This window comes from Bombina bombina, chromosome 2 (genome assembly GCF_027579735.1).
Source record: "Bombina bombina isolate aBomBom1 chromosome 2, aBomBom1.pri, whole genome shotgun sequence".
Classification (NCBI taxonomy): domain Eukaryota; kingdom Metazoa; phylum Chordata; class Amphibia; order Anura; family Bombinatoridae; genus Bombina; species Bombina bombina.
The window spans coordinates 828,419,715-828,437,202 of NC_069500.1; the positions used below are offsets into that span (position 1 = coordinate 828,419,715).

The 17,488-nt window shown below is 37.1% G+C and overlaps 1 protein-coding gene across 1 annotated transcript in view; it reads right to left on the reverse strand.

Moving 5' to 3' along the window:
- The window catches only part of SMIM24 (small integral membrane protein 24), a 104,403-nt gene extending 96,479 nt beyond the window's left edge, over positions 1-7,924 (reverse strand). Inside the window, exon 1 of the mRNA XM_053700725.1 lies at positions 7,818-7,924. Within this exon, the coding sequence (XP_053556700.1) occupies positions 7,818-7,881 (64 nt within the window). The 5' untranslated portion in view covers positions 7,882-7,924. The remainder of the gene's footprint in view (positions 1-7,817) is intronic.
- Positions 7,925-17,488: the final 9,564 nt, after the last annotated feature.

The window sequence follows — 17,488 nt, forward strand, 5'->3', positions numbered from 1 at the left end:
CGTATTCATTTCTGTTACTAACTCTTTGTTCTCTTCATTTGGATTTCTTTTAAAGGGACATTGTACAGTCATGCCAAAAAATATTTACACCCCTGCATTTCTGTCACATAATGCACCACTTCGGCAAGAAAATTGTTGCAATTACAAATGTTTAGGCATTCTCATGTTTATTTCTTTTGTTTGTATTGGTATGACACAAAAAAGTGGAGAGAAAAAAGCAAAATCTGACACATTCCAAGCAAAACTCCAAAAATGGACTGGACAAAATTATTGACACCTTCTCCAAATTGTAAGAAATAATTTCATTCCAAGATTGTTATGCTCCTGTAATTTGTAATTAAACTCATCTGTATCAATTAAAAGGTGCTTACAATATAGAAATTACACAGGCAACCAGTTAAAATGGTGAAAAATGTACTCAACCTTTCTGTTGTGTCTGAGGATTTGAGAACAACAATTGTGGAAAAGCATGGACAATCTCAAAGTTAGAAGGAGAAAAGAAGAGAGGCGCCCAGAACATAAAACAGTATAGGCTGTACCTATCTGTCAAATGGCCCCGCTGTTCCAGATACTCACAAAATCGGCGGTACAGATGACTCTAGACGCAGGTCGGGACTGTTGAGAGTCGCCAAGGTTACAAGTCCATCTCCAGAGATCTTAATGTTCCTGTGTCCACTGTGCGCAACATTGTCAAAAAGTTTACAGCCCATGGCCCTGTAGCTAATCTCCCTGGACGAAAAATAAAAAAATATCAAATATTGCAAGGAAGGATAGTTCGAATGGTGGATATAGAACCTCAATCAACTTCCAGACAAATTCAATCTGACCTTCAGGCACAGGGTACAAATGTGTCAGCTCACACTATACTTTGCCATCTGAATAAAAAGAGACGCTATGGTAAGGAAACCCAGGAGGACCCACTGCTGACACAGAAACATGAAAAGGCCAGATTGGAGTTTGCCAAAACTTACCTGAGGAAGCCAAAATCCTTTTGGGAGAATGTGCTGTGGACAGACGAAACAAATTACAGCTTTTTGGGAAAAGCCCATCATTCTACAGTTTTCAGAAAAAAGAAATAAGGCTTTTAAAGAAAAGAATACAATCCCTGCAGTCAAACATGGTGGAGGTTCACTGATGTTTTGGGGTTGTTTTGCTGCTTCAGGTACTGGATGTCTTGAATGTGTGCATGGCATTATGAAATCTGATATCTGAAGACTACCAAAGAATTCTGTGGTGCAATGTAGGGCCCAGTGTCAGAAAGTTGTGTCTCCGTCAGAGGTCATGGGTCTTACAGCAGGACAATGACTCAAAAGCACACGTCAAAAAGCACCCAGAAATGGTTAAAGACAAACCCCTGGAGAGTACTGAACTGGCCAGCAATGAGTCCAGATCTCAATTCCATAGAGCACCTGTGGAGAGATCTCAAAACAGCAATTGGGAAAAGGAACCCTTCCAATCTGAGAGACCTGGAGCAGTTGGCGAAAGAAGGGTGGTCCAAAATTCCAGTAGAGAGGTGTAAGAAACCCATTGATGGTTACAGGAAACAATTGATTTCAGTTATTTTATTTCAGTTATTTTTTTCCAAGGAGTGTGCTACCAAATATTAAATTGAGGGTGCCAATAATTTTGTCCAGTCCATTTTTGGAGTTTTGTGTGCAATGTGTCAGATTTGGCTTTTTTTTCTCCACTTTTTTTGTGTCATACCAATACAAACAAAATAAATAAACATGAGAATGCCTAAACATTTGTAATTGCAAAAATTCTCTGGGTAAAGTAGTGCATTATCTGACAGAAATGTAGGGGTGCCAATATTTTTGGCCATGACTGTACTGTAAAGAAAAATTCCTTTTAATATGTTTAAAATTTTACTTGCTTGAGTGTATAAGCTTGATTAGCAATATATCCTTTACCTTTATTTTGTCATTTAAAACAGATTTTTTTTTCCTATTGAACCCACCATCTATAAATAGCTGTTTTTACCTGTTGAATCCACTGTCTATCAGAAAAACCTAAATACTGCATTATTGGCTATAGAGAATCTAGGGAAGCAAGAGAAAGCAGCAGAAAATAATCTCTGTGAGCACCCAGGCCATTTTAAAGGGTGTCCTTGCAGCGGCTTTGAATAAAAAAAATATAATCTGCTTGTTAGTTTATATGATCCCTGTAAATAAGGATTCTACCCCTCAGGTTTTCTTACTGAGTATTTGGGTGATTTTTGGTTTGTAACACCAAAACAGTGGTTGATATACAAGTAAGAAACTCATGATTATTTATTTTACATCACCAACAGTGCCAACCTCAGACTTTCTAATACAAACTATCAGCATATTTACACAATACAGACAGTGTAAGTTTCCCTAGACAAGAAACGCAGAGCCAGCAGCGCTACCAAGACCAAAAACACAACACATGCATTTGCCAAATTCAAAACATAATAAATACATTATAATGCTGAAACAATAGCTCTATTGATGTTCAGCTTGTAATAAATGTTTTTTTATAAAAACAAGCTTTTACAAATAAAACAAATATTCAAGGTACCTTCAAACCACAAAACTACAAAGGAATATTTAAGGTGGTAAAAGATATCACATAATTGTATTTTCAACTGTTAAATTATTGTTCTATGCAATTGGGAATAACAGGATAAGGCAAAAAAAACAAAAACTACAGCATACCTTCCAACATTTTTCAACTAGAATCTGGGACTAGGAATCTGGGGGCTGGAGTCAGAGTGATCTGTGGGTGGAGTCACATCAGACCATGGGCGGAGTTAGAGTCTTTGGGGGTGTGGCTGAAAAGTCCGATACATTTATTTGAGAGTTCTGCTATAAGCTTAATAGAAACTCCAATTATTTTATGACTGAGATAGAACATACAATTTTAAACAACTTTTCAATGTACTTCTATTATCAAATTTGCTTCATTCTCATGGTATATTTTTCTGAAGGAGCAGCAATGCACTACTGGTAGCTAGCTGATCACAAGAGGCATATATGTGTAGACACCAATCACCAGCTAGTGCCCAGTAGTATAGGATATGTACATATTGTTTTTTAACATTGGATACCAAAAGAACAAAGCACAATTTGAAAATAGAGATTATTTAAAAGTGTCTTAAAATGAGTTGCTCTATTAGATTTATGCAAATTCATTATTGATTTTCCTATGCCTTTGAGAAGACAGTAATAATGCAACTGGAAGACTTTGGCAAATGAATTAAATCTATGGCTTAATCCAATCAGGGTTCAGGAAAAGGCACTGCACAAAAGCAGTCCTGGGGGTCGAATTTATCAAGTGTCGGGCGGATCATGTCCGCCCGACATTGATAAATGCTGACAGCATATGCTGTCTGCATTTATAAATTGCACAAGCATTTTGTGTGAAATGCTTGTGCAATGCCGCCCGCTGCACATTTGCCGCTAGTAGGGGGTGTCAATCATCCCGATCGTATCCGATCGGGATGATTGCTATCCGCCACCTCAGAGGTAGCGGATGAGTTAAGGAGTAGCCTAAAGGCTCGTGCGGAAACTGCTGCATTGGCAGTATGATAATTCGGCCCCCTGGTCTGTGTGTTTAGTGGTCTTCTGGTGGCATTAGACTGACAGGATTGTTCAATCCTAATATTACTCAAGCTCTCTGCACCAATGGATGCTGCAGTTGGATGTTAAACAGTAAATACATGCTAGACAAAATGATGTATTCATGGCAAACATTAGCCTTAGAATAATATGTAGATGTATTTTTACAATTATATTAGTTGTTTAAATATTGAAGTTATAAGTGTAAAGGTTCACTTTCTCTAAAGTACTATAGTTTGTTTTACACACAGCCTTGTTTGGACAATCTCTTTCATTGCCCGTTTAAACTACTTTCCAAAGTACTTCTATTATCTAATTTATTTTATTCTATAAGTATCCATTGCTGAAAATCATACCTAGGTAAGCTTAGGAGCAGATATGCACTACTGTGAACTAGCTGCTGATTGGTGGCTGCAAAATAAACATATGCCTGTTCTCATTGGCTCACCCGGTATGTTCAGCTAGCTCCCAATAGTCCTTTGCTGCACCTTTAACATAGGATACCAAGAGAATGAAACAAATTAAGCTAAAAGAAGTAAACTGGAAAGTTATTTAAAATTGCATGTTCTATCTGAATCATTATTATTATTGGTTATTTGTAGAGTGCCAACAGATTCCGCAGCGCTAATCATGAAAGAAAAAATATGGGTTTCATGTCTCTTTAAAGTGAAGGTCCATTTTGATGAATTAGTGCCCAGTTTTTAATAATCCTATTAAAAACAAGGGCACTTTAATTCATCAAAATTGACATTTCACTGTTTTCTTCCAAAACTTACCTTTTAATCCTGAATGCTGCTCCAACGATTCCCCTGGACGTCGGAAGCCTCTGCAGACGTCAGAAATGACGAATCAGGCTTCTTCCAATCACAGCTTCCCCCCCCAGGGGAATCTTGGCCTGATGCAATGCTGTGATTGGAGGAAGCCAGATTCGTCATTTTGGACCCGCGAAGACGGCTTGCGACGGGCGAAGGAAGTGCTGGAGCGGCTGCTAGCATTAAAAGGTAAGTTTTTGAAGAAAACAGTGAAATGTCAATTTTGATGAATTAAAGTGCCCTTGTTTTTAATAGGTTTATTAAAAACCGGGCACTAATTCATCAAAATGGACCTTCACTTTAAAGGGATAGTTATGAATAAGATAGAGTGTGCAATGTTAAGCAACTTTTCTAATTTACTCCTATTATCAATATTTCTTAGTTCTCTTGGTATCCTTATTTGAAAAGGCAAGCATGTAAACTTGGGAGCTGGCCCATTTTTGGCTGTAGCCACCAATCAGCAAGTGCTACCCAGGTTCTGAACCAAAAATGGGTTTCATATCCCTTTAAAGGGACACTGAACCCAAATTTTTTTCTTTCATGATTCAGATAGAGCATGAAATTTTAAGCAACTTTCGAATTTACTCCTATTATCAAATTGTCTTTATTCTCTTGGTATCTTTATTTGAAATGCAAGAATGTAAGTTTAGATGTCGGCCCATTTTTGGTGAACAACCTGGGTTGTCCTTGCTGATTGGTGGATAAATTCATCCACCAATAAAGAAGTGCTGTCCAGAGTTCTGAATAAAAAAAAGCTTAGATGCCTTCTTTTTCAAATAAAGATAGCAAGAGAATGAAGAAAAATTGATAATAGGAGTAAATTAGAAAGTTGCTTAAAATTACATGCTCTATCTGAATCACGAAAGAAAAAAGTTGGCTTCAGTGTCCCTTTAAGTTTAAACATGGAAGCGCTCATTTCTTTAGCACTGCGGAATCTGTTGGTGCTCTACAAATAACTGATAATAATAATAATTACTTTATAAAAATTGGAATTTACAAAATGACAGGAAACTGAGACAAAATAAATATTGAAAATATATTGCAAAGTTTGTTTTTAACTATCCATAATTAAATTAATTAATATGACAATCTCATATTATTTAATATTCCTGCAGAAGAAATGTGAAGTGAAAGACTTGATTCCATGAGGCTGCTCCATAACTGCTGCTCCATAACCTGTCCGCCTGCTCTGAGGCGGCGGACAGACATCAGCAGAAATCAACCCGATCAAATACGATCGGATTGATTGACACCCCCTGCCAGCAGCCGATTGGCTGCAAATCTGCAGGGGGCGGCATTGCACCAGCAGTTCACAAGAACTGCTGGTGCAATGACAAATGCCGACAGCATTGATTTGCAGTGGACATGATCCGCAATATTGGATCATGTCCGCTCGCACATTAATAAATAGGCCCCAGTGTCTGAACTACAAATGAGTAGTAGATTTTTTTCTGACAATTTTCAAAGTTATGTCTATTTCTACTCCTCCTCTATCATGTGACAGCCATCAGCCAATCACAAATGCATATAAGTATATTCTGTGAATTCTTGCACATGCTCAGTAGGAGCTGGTGACTCAAAAAGTGTAAATATAAAAAGACTGTGCACATTTTATTAATGGAAGTACATTTAAAAGTTGTTTAAAATTGCATGCTGTATCTGAATCATGAAAGTTTAATTTTGACTTGAGTGTCCCTTTAATATTCCTGCAGAAGAAATGTGAAGTGAAAGACTTGATTCTATGTGGCAGAGGAAGTCATTATGTCCAGTTGCTAACAACAGATGCCAACCATAGAAACAGAGAGTCGATATCACTTGATAATGTTCTCTCATTGAACATAAAGCAGCAACATCAAATACTCTACAATCTTTATCCTTAAACACTTTGTCAGAATCCTAAACTAATTGACCATAATCCCAAATATTGATTGTTATAATCCCCATCAGCAAATCATTATCAGCTCGGGTTCCTAGATGTTCAGTATTTAAACAGTCAGTTTGTAATTAAAAAGGGGATGACCAGTCCAGTAATATATATGAAATAACAACTGGACACTGATCTGTGGTCTAATGTGGCTTACAGACTACAGACATGGGCGTCTGGGGGGGAACTTGCCCCTCCCTGGACTTTTGCTCCAGGTAAATAATCAAGCACATTTTTGCAACCACACAGCTAGATTAAAATTTACTCTTCCATTCTGCTTTTAATTTAGCTGTGTGGTTACAAGATAGTGCCAGACTTTCTATGTGTTGTGTTAAAGGGACAGTCAACTAAAAAAAATGTATTGTTTAAAAAGATAGATAATCCCTTTATTACCCATTCCCCAGTTTTGTACAGAAAACACAGTTATATTAATACAAAATATGTGTTAAGAGGCTGTCTTTAGTGACTTAGAGATAGGCAGAAATGTAGAGGTTTAAAGGTTATAAAGTATATTAATATAACAGTGTTGTTTGTGCAAAGTTGGGGAATAGGTAGTAAATGTGTTATCTATCTTTTTAAACAAAAACAATTTTTGTGTTTACTGTCCCTTTAAACTTATTGTTTTGTTATTTTCTCTATGGGCTTTGCACCCAGGCTGGTCTGGAGTTAACTACCTGAGTCACTGAGAGCTATGTGAGTGCTAGGGAGTATCCAGGGACGTAAGCTTTGCAGTGACATGGGATGAGCGACCATATTGCCTTTAGTATACAGTGTAATGATTGGCATTAGACTGCAGTGGAAAAGAGATTTGAGTGGCATCATTTTACCCAGACAGCACATTATCAGTGCAATTCCTTGTGCCGGCTCTGCAACAGCACATACAATGTCATAATGTAGATGTGCCAGTACAGGCAGTAACAATAGAGGGAACCTCACCATACAGCGCAGACACTACTTAGTTCACTACAGAGCACAAATACTATTCCACTCAGATAGTGCCATCCTCACAACATAACCTACTACCCATTGGGGAACAGGAGTGATTCTAGACAATAACATTTGAAAGGGAACACACAAATCTGAATACCAAGGGTTCACTTGCAGTAGTACATAGGAAACCTAATCTATTAGATATTCATAGCTTTATTTTGTTTAACTTTCTCTCCCTTCTTATTTTACCTCTCTTCTTGCTCTGCATAGAGCACAGAGAATGTAAAAAAGGCTCTACCTTGCAAACTAACTAACTAACTTGCGGGGAGCAGTAGTGAATGGCCCCAAACCCCATTTATTAAGCAAATTAGGCCATGAAACCTCCAAATTCATTCTCAGTCCTAAAACAACATAATACAAATTGTGCCACTCTTGTATAAAGTAAACTAAATACAGACAGTGCCAATACACAAACTGACAGTCTTATTACACTGTTTCTGCCTCAATGTTAGCAATCAAAACTGTGACTTGTATTCTATCAGGCACTTTGTATCCTTTATAGTTCCTTACCTTTCTGTGCCATAGCGGAGGAAGCCAGCATTAAACCAGCCAGCACTGTGCTGAGGGAAAACATGGTGGCGATGGGACAGAGTGTCAGCGAGAGGCAATCAGCGAGAGATCACTGGTCCAAGTGCGCTCAGACTTCCAGGTGTGGATTTTTACCCTTCACTCCCTACCCTCCCCCCCCAACCCCCCTTGCAGCGACATTAATCTTTTCGCAGTTTGCAGTTTTATGGCAGTGCAGGGGGTAAAATCCACTGATATTCTATCCTAGTGTAAAAGAAGCACATTAACTCATTCTTTGCCCAATACCTGTTTACTTAAAGCAAAAAATGGACACGTATAATTGTATTCCCCATAACATGTTTTATTATTCAGGATCAGTATTCTAACCCTGTAACATTCTACACAGTAACTGCTTGATCAGTGCATTAGTTCATTTCTATGTGACCCTAACTGGCTACAGCACTGGAGATAAGAAACACAATATTCAAGAACCGTTTCAAGTAGTATATGTATTACAGGCAACGAGACAAAGTGTGAAACTCAGGCATTCTATAGAATGCCTAAAACGCTCAGGCCATTTATGAAGCTGCAATAGCTGAGAGTTAGGAAGCAGCGGTCTACTGACTGCTGCTTCTTAAAGGGCCATGATACCCAAATGTTGAAACACTTTAAAGTGATGCAGCATAGCTGTAAAAAGCTGACTAGAAAATATCACCTGAACATCTCTATGTAAAAAAGGAAGATATTTAACCCCATTGCAAAGGACTTTAAGCAACAAATCAGTATGCCTGTCCAGGGACAAGCAAGGGAGTGAGCCTCATGCACACTTGTGTTGTTTCCCTATTCCGTTTAAGGAAGTTTACTATAAAATCTCATGAAAGTTAAGTGAAATCTCATGAGATCACAGTAAAGGAGTTCATGACCTCAGCACTGCTGATTGGCTGCTGTTCCTTTCTTAATTTTTTATATTTTTTGTTACCTGCAGCTGGGCAGCAGCTGAAGTATAACGTTTTACACAGAACTTACTCTGCTGAGCTGAGGAGATTGTGAGGTAAAATATCTTCCTTTTTTACATAGAGATGCCCAGGGGATATTTTCCTGTCAGTATTTTATAGATATACTGCATCAGTTTCTAGTGATTTAGTATATGAGTATTATGTCCCTTTAACCCATTATGCCAACTATTTTGTAGTGTATATCAATCTCCCTGGGAAGATTGACAGCCCCTGCTTGCACGCAATTGGCTGTGCACAAGCAGGGGGCAGAGTTGCACACTTGCATGTATGTGCAATGATAAATATATCATATTGATACCCACTAGAGGCAATCCAAGGTGAACAGGGGCAAAGATGTACGCTCCTGTCTGCACGGTCTTTGATAAATTTAGGCCAATTTATGTAAAAAAAATCATCTTTACACATTTCCTAGGCATTCTATAGTATGCAGAGTTCATTTTAGGCAATGTGTGAAAAATCTATGTTGCCACAGAGTTCAAGAATTGAGCCTGCATATTGCTACGATGTTCCATTTTCATTAATGAATTTACAAGGATTTAAATGTTGAATGCAATGCTCCTTTAACTATCGCAACAATAAAATTAGAATTAGTGATGAACTCTTTTAGGTAAAAACCCTTTCAATACTGTAAAAAAAAAACATTTTGCCCTCATCTTGAAAAGCGTTATTCTTTTGGGGAAGAAGGGTTCAAGTAATATAGAAGCCCCAGGGAACTGTTGCAAGGCACACTGAAAAGAAAAAAAATAATCCTACAAAAAAGTTTAGTACAGCATAAGGCTGAAGGGGCTTTTTGAGACGGTCACAACAGACAATAAGTAACCAGAGGACGCAGCAGTTAGATGAGTCAGTGCCAGGACCATATGGGCAGAAACAAAGTGGGGGCTGTTCAGTCTATAGGAAGGAAACATTTCAGTTATCAGCTCCCAGTACAAGAGATGAGGCAGTTTCCGTACCATAAATTAAAGGTGGCACAGGTTTGATGATCAGTCCGTTTGATACTGAGGATGCAATTATGGGATTAGTCCCCAATATACAGACTGAAAGAGCAGCTTGCGTAGGTCGTATATGAGATCTTTACATAGAGATGCCCAGGTGATATAAGCTCAGTTCATACTTTGCCAAACGCGCTAGGCATTCTATATAATGCCCAAGTTTTGCACTTTTCCTGTAACATATGCATGAATTGCAATACAATGCAACGTTTGAAGATATTTTGTGTGTATATATCAACATTATTATAATTAGTTTATAAAATTAATTCATTATATCAATTCTGTTCACCCACTGGTTTAATCAAAATTGAACAGCATCAATTGTTTGCTTTCTCTTTATTTATTATTTGCATTAAAGGGATAGGAAAGTCAAAATTAAACTTGCATGATTCAGATAGACCAGGTCACTTTTAAATTCACTTCTATTTTCAAATGTGCTTCGTTCACTTGGTATCCCATGTTGAAAAAGAATACTCACATATCCTACACTAGTGGGAGCTAGCTGCTGATTGGTGTCTGCACACATTTGTCTTTTGTGATTGGCTAACTAGATGTGGTCATCTAGCTGCCACTAGTGCAATGCTGTTCCTTCAGCAAAGGATAACAAGAGAATGAAGCAAAGTTGATAATAAAAGTAAATTGTATGTTCCATCCAAATCATGAAATAAAATGTTGGGGTTTCACTCTTTATATAGACACTGTATATTATATGAAAATCAAAATGAATCTTTCATGGTTCAGACAGAGCATGCAGTTTAAACAACGTTCCATTTCACTTCTATTGTCAAATTCATTTTGCTTTCATGGTATTCTTTATTCAAGAGCATGTCTGGGTATACACAGGTCAGGTAGGTTCAGGAGAGTGCACGTGTCCTGAGCACTTTATGACAGCAGTGTTTGCAGCAATCTTTTTAACAATGTTACACATTGTTGAGCACTATAGAGCAACAATATATGCAAGAATATATAACATTGTTACACATATTTTTTCAAACCCTGCTGCCATATAATGCTTATTGCTCAGTCACATAAAAGCTACTATGTCTACCTAGGTATGCCATTCAATAAAGAGAATAATGTAATTCAGATAGGGAATGCAATTTTATACAACTTTACAATTTACTTTTATCATCAAATTTGCTTTGTTCTATTGGTATTTTTTGTTGAAAGCTGAACCTAGGTAGCCTAATATGCTAATATCTAAGACCTTAAAGGTCGCCTCTTATCTCAGTGCAGGGTTTTTTTTACAGCTAAACAGTACTAGTCCATGCCATATAGATAACATTGTGCTCACTTCCATGGAGTTACCTAGGAGTCAACACTAATTGGATGAAAGCAAAATAACTTAAATAATGGGGCATTCTGCAGAGGTTTAGATAATCACAGAGGTTAAAAGTGTATTAATATAACTGTGTTGGTTATGCAAAACCGGGGAATGGGCAATAAAAGGATTATCTATCTTTTTTATACAATAAAAATTCTGGAGTAGACTGTCCTTTTAAGAGACATTCTAGAAAAAATTGCAATCCACATGGATCCATTTCAGTGTTGAATAGAAGCAGGTAGCTATGCTTCACATGCACGTGCAGAGACAAATGTTAACACTAAAACAGGGATAACTGTTACTAGAAGCATTTTGCCAATATATGTATATTGCAAATATGTTTCTAGTCAAAGATGTAATTCATCTATGACTGTGCATTTAAATTTTAACCAGAATGTCCCTTTAAATCTTAACTTATAGGTCTAAACTATCTAAACTATTGAGTGAGGTACTGTCAGAAAACATAAACCTGACAATGTCTCAAGCGCTGTTAAATGAACATATAAAACCCTTTAACAAGGCCATAAATACATTCATACGCACTCTATGGACTGCTACTAGGATATGCGTGGCCCGACATTGGAAAACAGGGATACCCACATGGGGAGAAGTAATGGAAAAGATCAAAAACACATATAGGATGTCTGAGTCAGCATTTTTTATACAAGCAAACCACGATCAGTTCTTGAGGGTATGGTACTACTGGATTCTGAAAGGATATTAATAAATTATAAAAATAGAAAATATGGTACATAGACACTACAAAATATAGACATGAAATAAAGATTACATGGGGACATGAGACACTGACTGATTATAGAGACCCATGTTCGGCTTGGGGAAAAGGAACTCCTTTCCCGGATCTGCGATAAGAAAATTATTGAGACAGGCAAGTTAATGTTTAAGTTTTGTTTAACTGTTTATTTTTTATTGTTATAATATACAGTTGGGGGGGAAACAGAGTCTAAATAATATATTTGAGAGATACAGAGAGAGGGGGGAGGTCAAAAGGTTTTATAGACTCTTCTTGTTTGTTGTACACTCCTCTCTCCTGTGGAATGTTCAGCTATGTACTCAGACACACTGAATGGCAGGCCTTTCTGGTCTTATCTACGTAATGATACATGTACTCTCAGAAGGTCCTTATTTTTCTTTTGGACATCACTCTAATTCAAGCACAATGGACATTGGACTGGAGATCTCTTCTTGAGGGAGGGGAGGGGTAAGGGATCTTCCTTGAATGAATAATATGTGATGTAATTTCTGTGTGTTCTGCAATAAAAATAATTTCAACTAAATCTTAACTTATATACCTATAAGTATACCTGGGTTTTTCTTTATTTAAAATTAAGAGCAACTCACTAAAGTAACCTATGTTCTTCCTATTGTTATCTGTATGGTGAAAAAAAGGGAAACTGAACAGGCAATTAACATTGTCAGTGCTGACATTTTTGTGATAGCTTAAAGGGACATGAAACCCAATTTTTTTCTTTCATGATTCAGATAGAGAATACAAATTTAAACAACTTTCTAATTTATTTCTATTATCTAATTTGTTTCATTCTCTTAGTATCATTTGTTGAAGGAGCAGCAATGCACTGCTGGTTTCTAACTGAACTTATGGGTGAGCCAATCACAATCAATATATATATATATGCTGCTCATGAACTTGCCTAGATAAACCTTTCAGCAAAGGATAACAAGCGAAGGAATCAAATTAAATAATAGAAGTAAATTGGAAAGTTGTTTAAAATTGAATTCTCTATCTGAATCATGAAAGAAAAAATTTGGGTTTCATGTCCCTTTAAATCCCAAATATTCTTAAAATGACCTTACAGTATTTGTGAATAAAACCTTCTCTGTAAAGCTATACCACCGTTCCATTAACCTTTCTGACCAACACTCTAAATTGTATACTAGTATGTATATGTTAAAGGGACTTTAAACACTAAATAAATACTAAATAAGATGATGCTCAAGCGTATACTTTCAACTTGTAATAAATATGCTACTTCCGACAAGCTCAAACAAGCGCGGCAAACCCAATATCGTTTGTGCGCAACTGTTAGCACAACACTCGTGAGCTGGTCCTTTATGGGGAATTACATTTTGAGTATAATGTCCTTTTAATACAACTGAAGTAGCACAATACAAAAAGTCAAAAGGTAGAGTATTTATAAATAAATACTAAATAAGATGATGCTCAAGCGTATACTTTCAACTTGTAATAAATGTGCTACTTCCGACAAGCTCAAACAAGCGCGGCAAACCCAATATCGTATTATAAATACTCTACCTTTTGACTTTTTGTATTGTGCTACTTCAGTTGTATTAAAAGGACATTATACTCAAAATGTAATTCCCCATAAAGGGCCAGCTCACGAGTGTTGTGCTAACAGTTGCGCACAAACGATATCGGGTTTGCCGCGCTTGTTTGAGCTTGTCGGAAGTAGCACATTTATTACAAGTTGAAAGTATACGCTTGAGCATCATCTTATTTAGTATTTATTTAGTGTTTAAAGTCCCTTTAACATATACATACTAGTATACAATTTAGAGTGTTGGTCACAAGTGTATAGTTACTATGAGCAATATACAGTGCAAAGTTAAAAAAATATAAATTATCTAGATACTCTGCACAATTCTACAGTGCAATTTCTTTATTATCTATCTAAAGATACTTATGACAATGATACAATGCAGATTGTTTATTATTAGAGTATACTTACGCAGAACCACTATAAAGAACATGACGTTCACTGTGGACTTTGCCTAGTAAATGAATAACGATAACAGCAGCGTAAGCTATTGTTAATTTTATACTCATTAGCTCAAATTACTCTGCCTCATGTTTACCTGGAAAACCAAACAAGATTCAGTGCTCATTAGTGCCTAGAAATGATCTCCCCACCTGTGTCCAGAAACTCTTCCTCATTTTAAAGCTAAATTCATCCCACTTTTCATATGGAATGTATGAGAATTACAGACAGACAGAACTTTATCAGTGTTCCCAGAATTCATTTTCATCATTCACAAAGCCAGATGGGCCTACCAAGGATACCAGGAGATTTCCCAGTGGGCTGCAGCAGCTGGGGCTGGAAAGCTACAATTTCAAAGGGGTGGTTAAAGGGATACTAAACCCAATTTTTTTATTTCATGATTCAGATAGAGCATGAGATTTTAAGCACCTTTCTAATTTACTCCTATTATCAATTTTTCTTTGTTCTCATGCTATCTTGATTTGAAAAAGCAGTACTGTAAGCTTTAGAGCCAGACCATTTTTTGTTCAGCACATGGGTAGAACTTGCTGATTTGTGGCTAAATGTAGCAAACCAATTAGCAAGCTCTACCAAGGTGCTGAACTAAAAATGGGCCGTCTCCTAACCTTTTATTACTGCTTTTTCAAATCAAGATAACATGAGAACAAAGAAAAATTGATAATAGGAGTAAATTAGAAAGTTGCTTAAAATGGCATGCTCTATCTGAATCATGAAATAAAAAATGAGGGGTTACTATCCCTTTAATGGATGAAATTGGGCTTTAGAGAGCAAATAACAACAATCTGGAACTTTTTTTTAAATAAAAACTAATATAATATAATTCTGAAACAAAATATTGGGGGAAGGAGTATCCTAGTAATTTTCTTTGAGAAAAATGGGGTGTGCGCATTATACTGAGTGAACAGAAAATAGGGCTGGTCTCCATATTTTCCAGGGCTGCTTTATATTCCCAGTCCGGCCTTGATCATTCCCATGAAAGAGAAGCATTTGTACATATCAAATTTTATTGTAGTTTGTGTAAAAACGACTAATAATACTTATTGACCCTTTGGCCAATTAGATTTAGGAGAAAGCATACAGCAGTCAATGAGAATTAGGAGGAAGATTTGCAACTTTCAATTCACATTTTGTAAGGCAAAAAAACCCAGCGTATTTAAATGCTTTATTATTCTAAGAATTAAAAAATATTTTTATTATGTTATTACAGCATGATGAAACAACATTGTTGAGAAACTCATTGCTGTGACTTTTTAAATAAATCAATATTTTTATTATATACCCCATTGCTCATTCCAATCCTTTTTTGAGCTTATTTATTTCTGCAGTTTTACAATAACAGCACTTTCTCTTATAGTCCGCACTATATTTATCAAAGGTCTGTCGGACCTGATCCGACAGTGCGGATCAGGTCCGACATACCTCGCTGATTGCGGAGAGCAATACGCTCTCCGTATTCAGCATTGCACCAGCAGCTCTTGTGAGCTGCTGGTGCAACGCCGCCCCCTGCAGACTCGCGGCCAATCAGCCGCCAGCAGGGGGTGTCAATCAACCCAATCGTACTTGATCGGGTTGAATTCCGGCGATCTCTGTCCCCCTCATCAGAGCAGGCGGACAGGGTTATGAAGCAGCTGTCTTTAGACCGCTGCTTCATAACTGCTGTTTCTGGCGAGTCTGAAGACTCGCCAGAAACACGGGCCCTCAAGCTCCATCCTGAGCTTGATAAATAGGCCTCTGTTTGTGGATTCGAGGTGGAGTGATCCAATGACGTCAGAGACAACTGTCGAGACACAACAGTGTGTTCCAATTTGAGATGGAGGAAAGTCGGCTGAAGTTATCTGGTTCCAGCCTTGCTAGGTTGAGTTTGCTGGTTCACTCTGAGTTTCCAGCCGGCATCACGAGCACTACAAGTGGTGCTCTAATTCATGTGAGTGGTTTGGTGCATACTATACATATGATCTTTAAACCTGACATTACTACCCTTTGAGGCGTCTCTTTCTTCTTCTTAAAGGGACAGTCAACACCAAAATTGTTAATTTTTAACATTTAAACCTCTAAATTTCTGCCTGTTTCTAAGCCACTACAGACAGCTTCTTATCACATGCTTTTTTATTAGCTTTTCACAACAAGAGACTGCTAATCCATGTGAGCCATAAAGCTAATATTGTGCTCTCTCCCATGGAGTTGTGGCTGACACTGCACTGCCACTAATTGGCTAAAATGCAAGTCAATAAATAATGAATAAATAGCCATGTGATCAGGGGACTGTCAAAAGAGGCTTAGATAAAAGGTAATCACAGAAGTTAAAAGTATATTAATATAACAGTGTTGGTTGTGCAAATTTGCTTTGTTCTATTGGTATCTTTTGTTGAAGGGTACATGTAGGTAGGCTTAGGAGCTCAGGAGTGGGCATGTGTGTTTACTACTATTTCAGCAATATTTTGCAACATTGTAGCAGTGCTATACATTGTTGTAAACACTGTTGCCATGGAGTAGTAAACACACGTGCACACTCCTGAGAACAACGCAAATTTGACATTAGAAGTAAGTTTTAAAGTTTTTTAATGATGCATGTTTTTCAGAATCATAGAAGTTTAATTTTAACTTTTACTGTCGTTTTCAGGCAAGATCATATTTGAAATTCATTGAGGCTCATTTAACCCATCTTTTTTACCTTATCACCTGTGGGTGTTACTGAAAATAACATCTATAGTTATGTTAAATAGTAAAATACATAATATATATCAAACATCAAACATGATCCACTAGAAAGACGAGAAAAACAATAAATAAACCCATAACACTTTAGAAGCATGTTTGCTAACTGGGATCTGTAAATGTAATTCTTAAATATTCTCGTGTCTGTGTCATTATGTTAAAGGGTCTGAATAGAACAGTATTTGTTTAACCCATTAGCTTGAAAAAGGAAACCATGTGACCGTTGATGTGATCACATGATTTAAAGGCTGGGATTGGATAAAGGGGTAATGAATGTCTATGATGCTAAGCAAGCCCCCTAAGTCAGATTTTCCATTGCCTAAAAGCAGGAGGGAGCAGGACGCTGACAAAGTTAGAACGTTCCATGCTATCCTAAAGGCGTTTTAGCCCAGCGCTTTTTAGGATGGCATGAAACGTCCTAACAACATCTAGTGGTTAAACAATCTTGCAGATTTGAGAAAGGGGTTCAACGTGGCTGTTTCGGGACATTCTTGAGAGGTGGTCAGGATTTTTCAACTAAACAGAAACTCAGCATGTGATTGCCAATGAGAAACATCTCATCTTGTAGTTGTGCCTCACTATATCAAAGTTGACAGGGTTGTCTCTTTTATTTTTATTATATTTTTAAGTTTTCTCTTTTGCACATGTTAGAGCTGGCTGTTTATACACACTTTTTTTATTTATTCTTTTCTTTAATGATCAAAGGAATGTAAACAACACCAAACCTCAATCTCTAATCCATAGAGTGGACAGGGGATGCCACCCTCCCAATGACATTGAAAAAAACAAAGCAGTCTAGCTAAGCAATATGTCTAAAAGGACCCTTATTTGTCCATAGGGGTCCTAA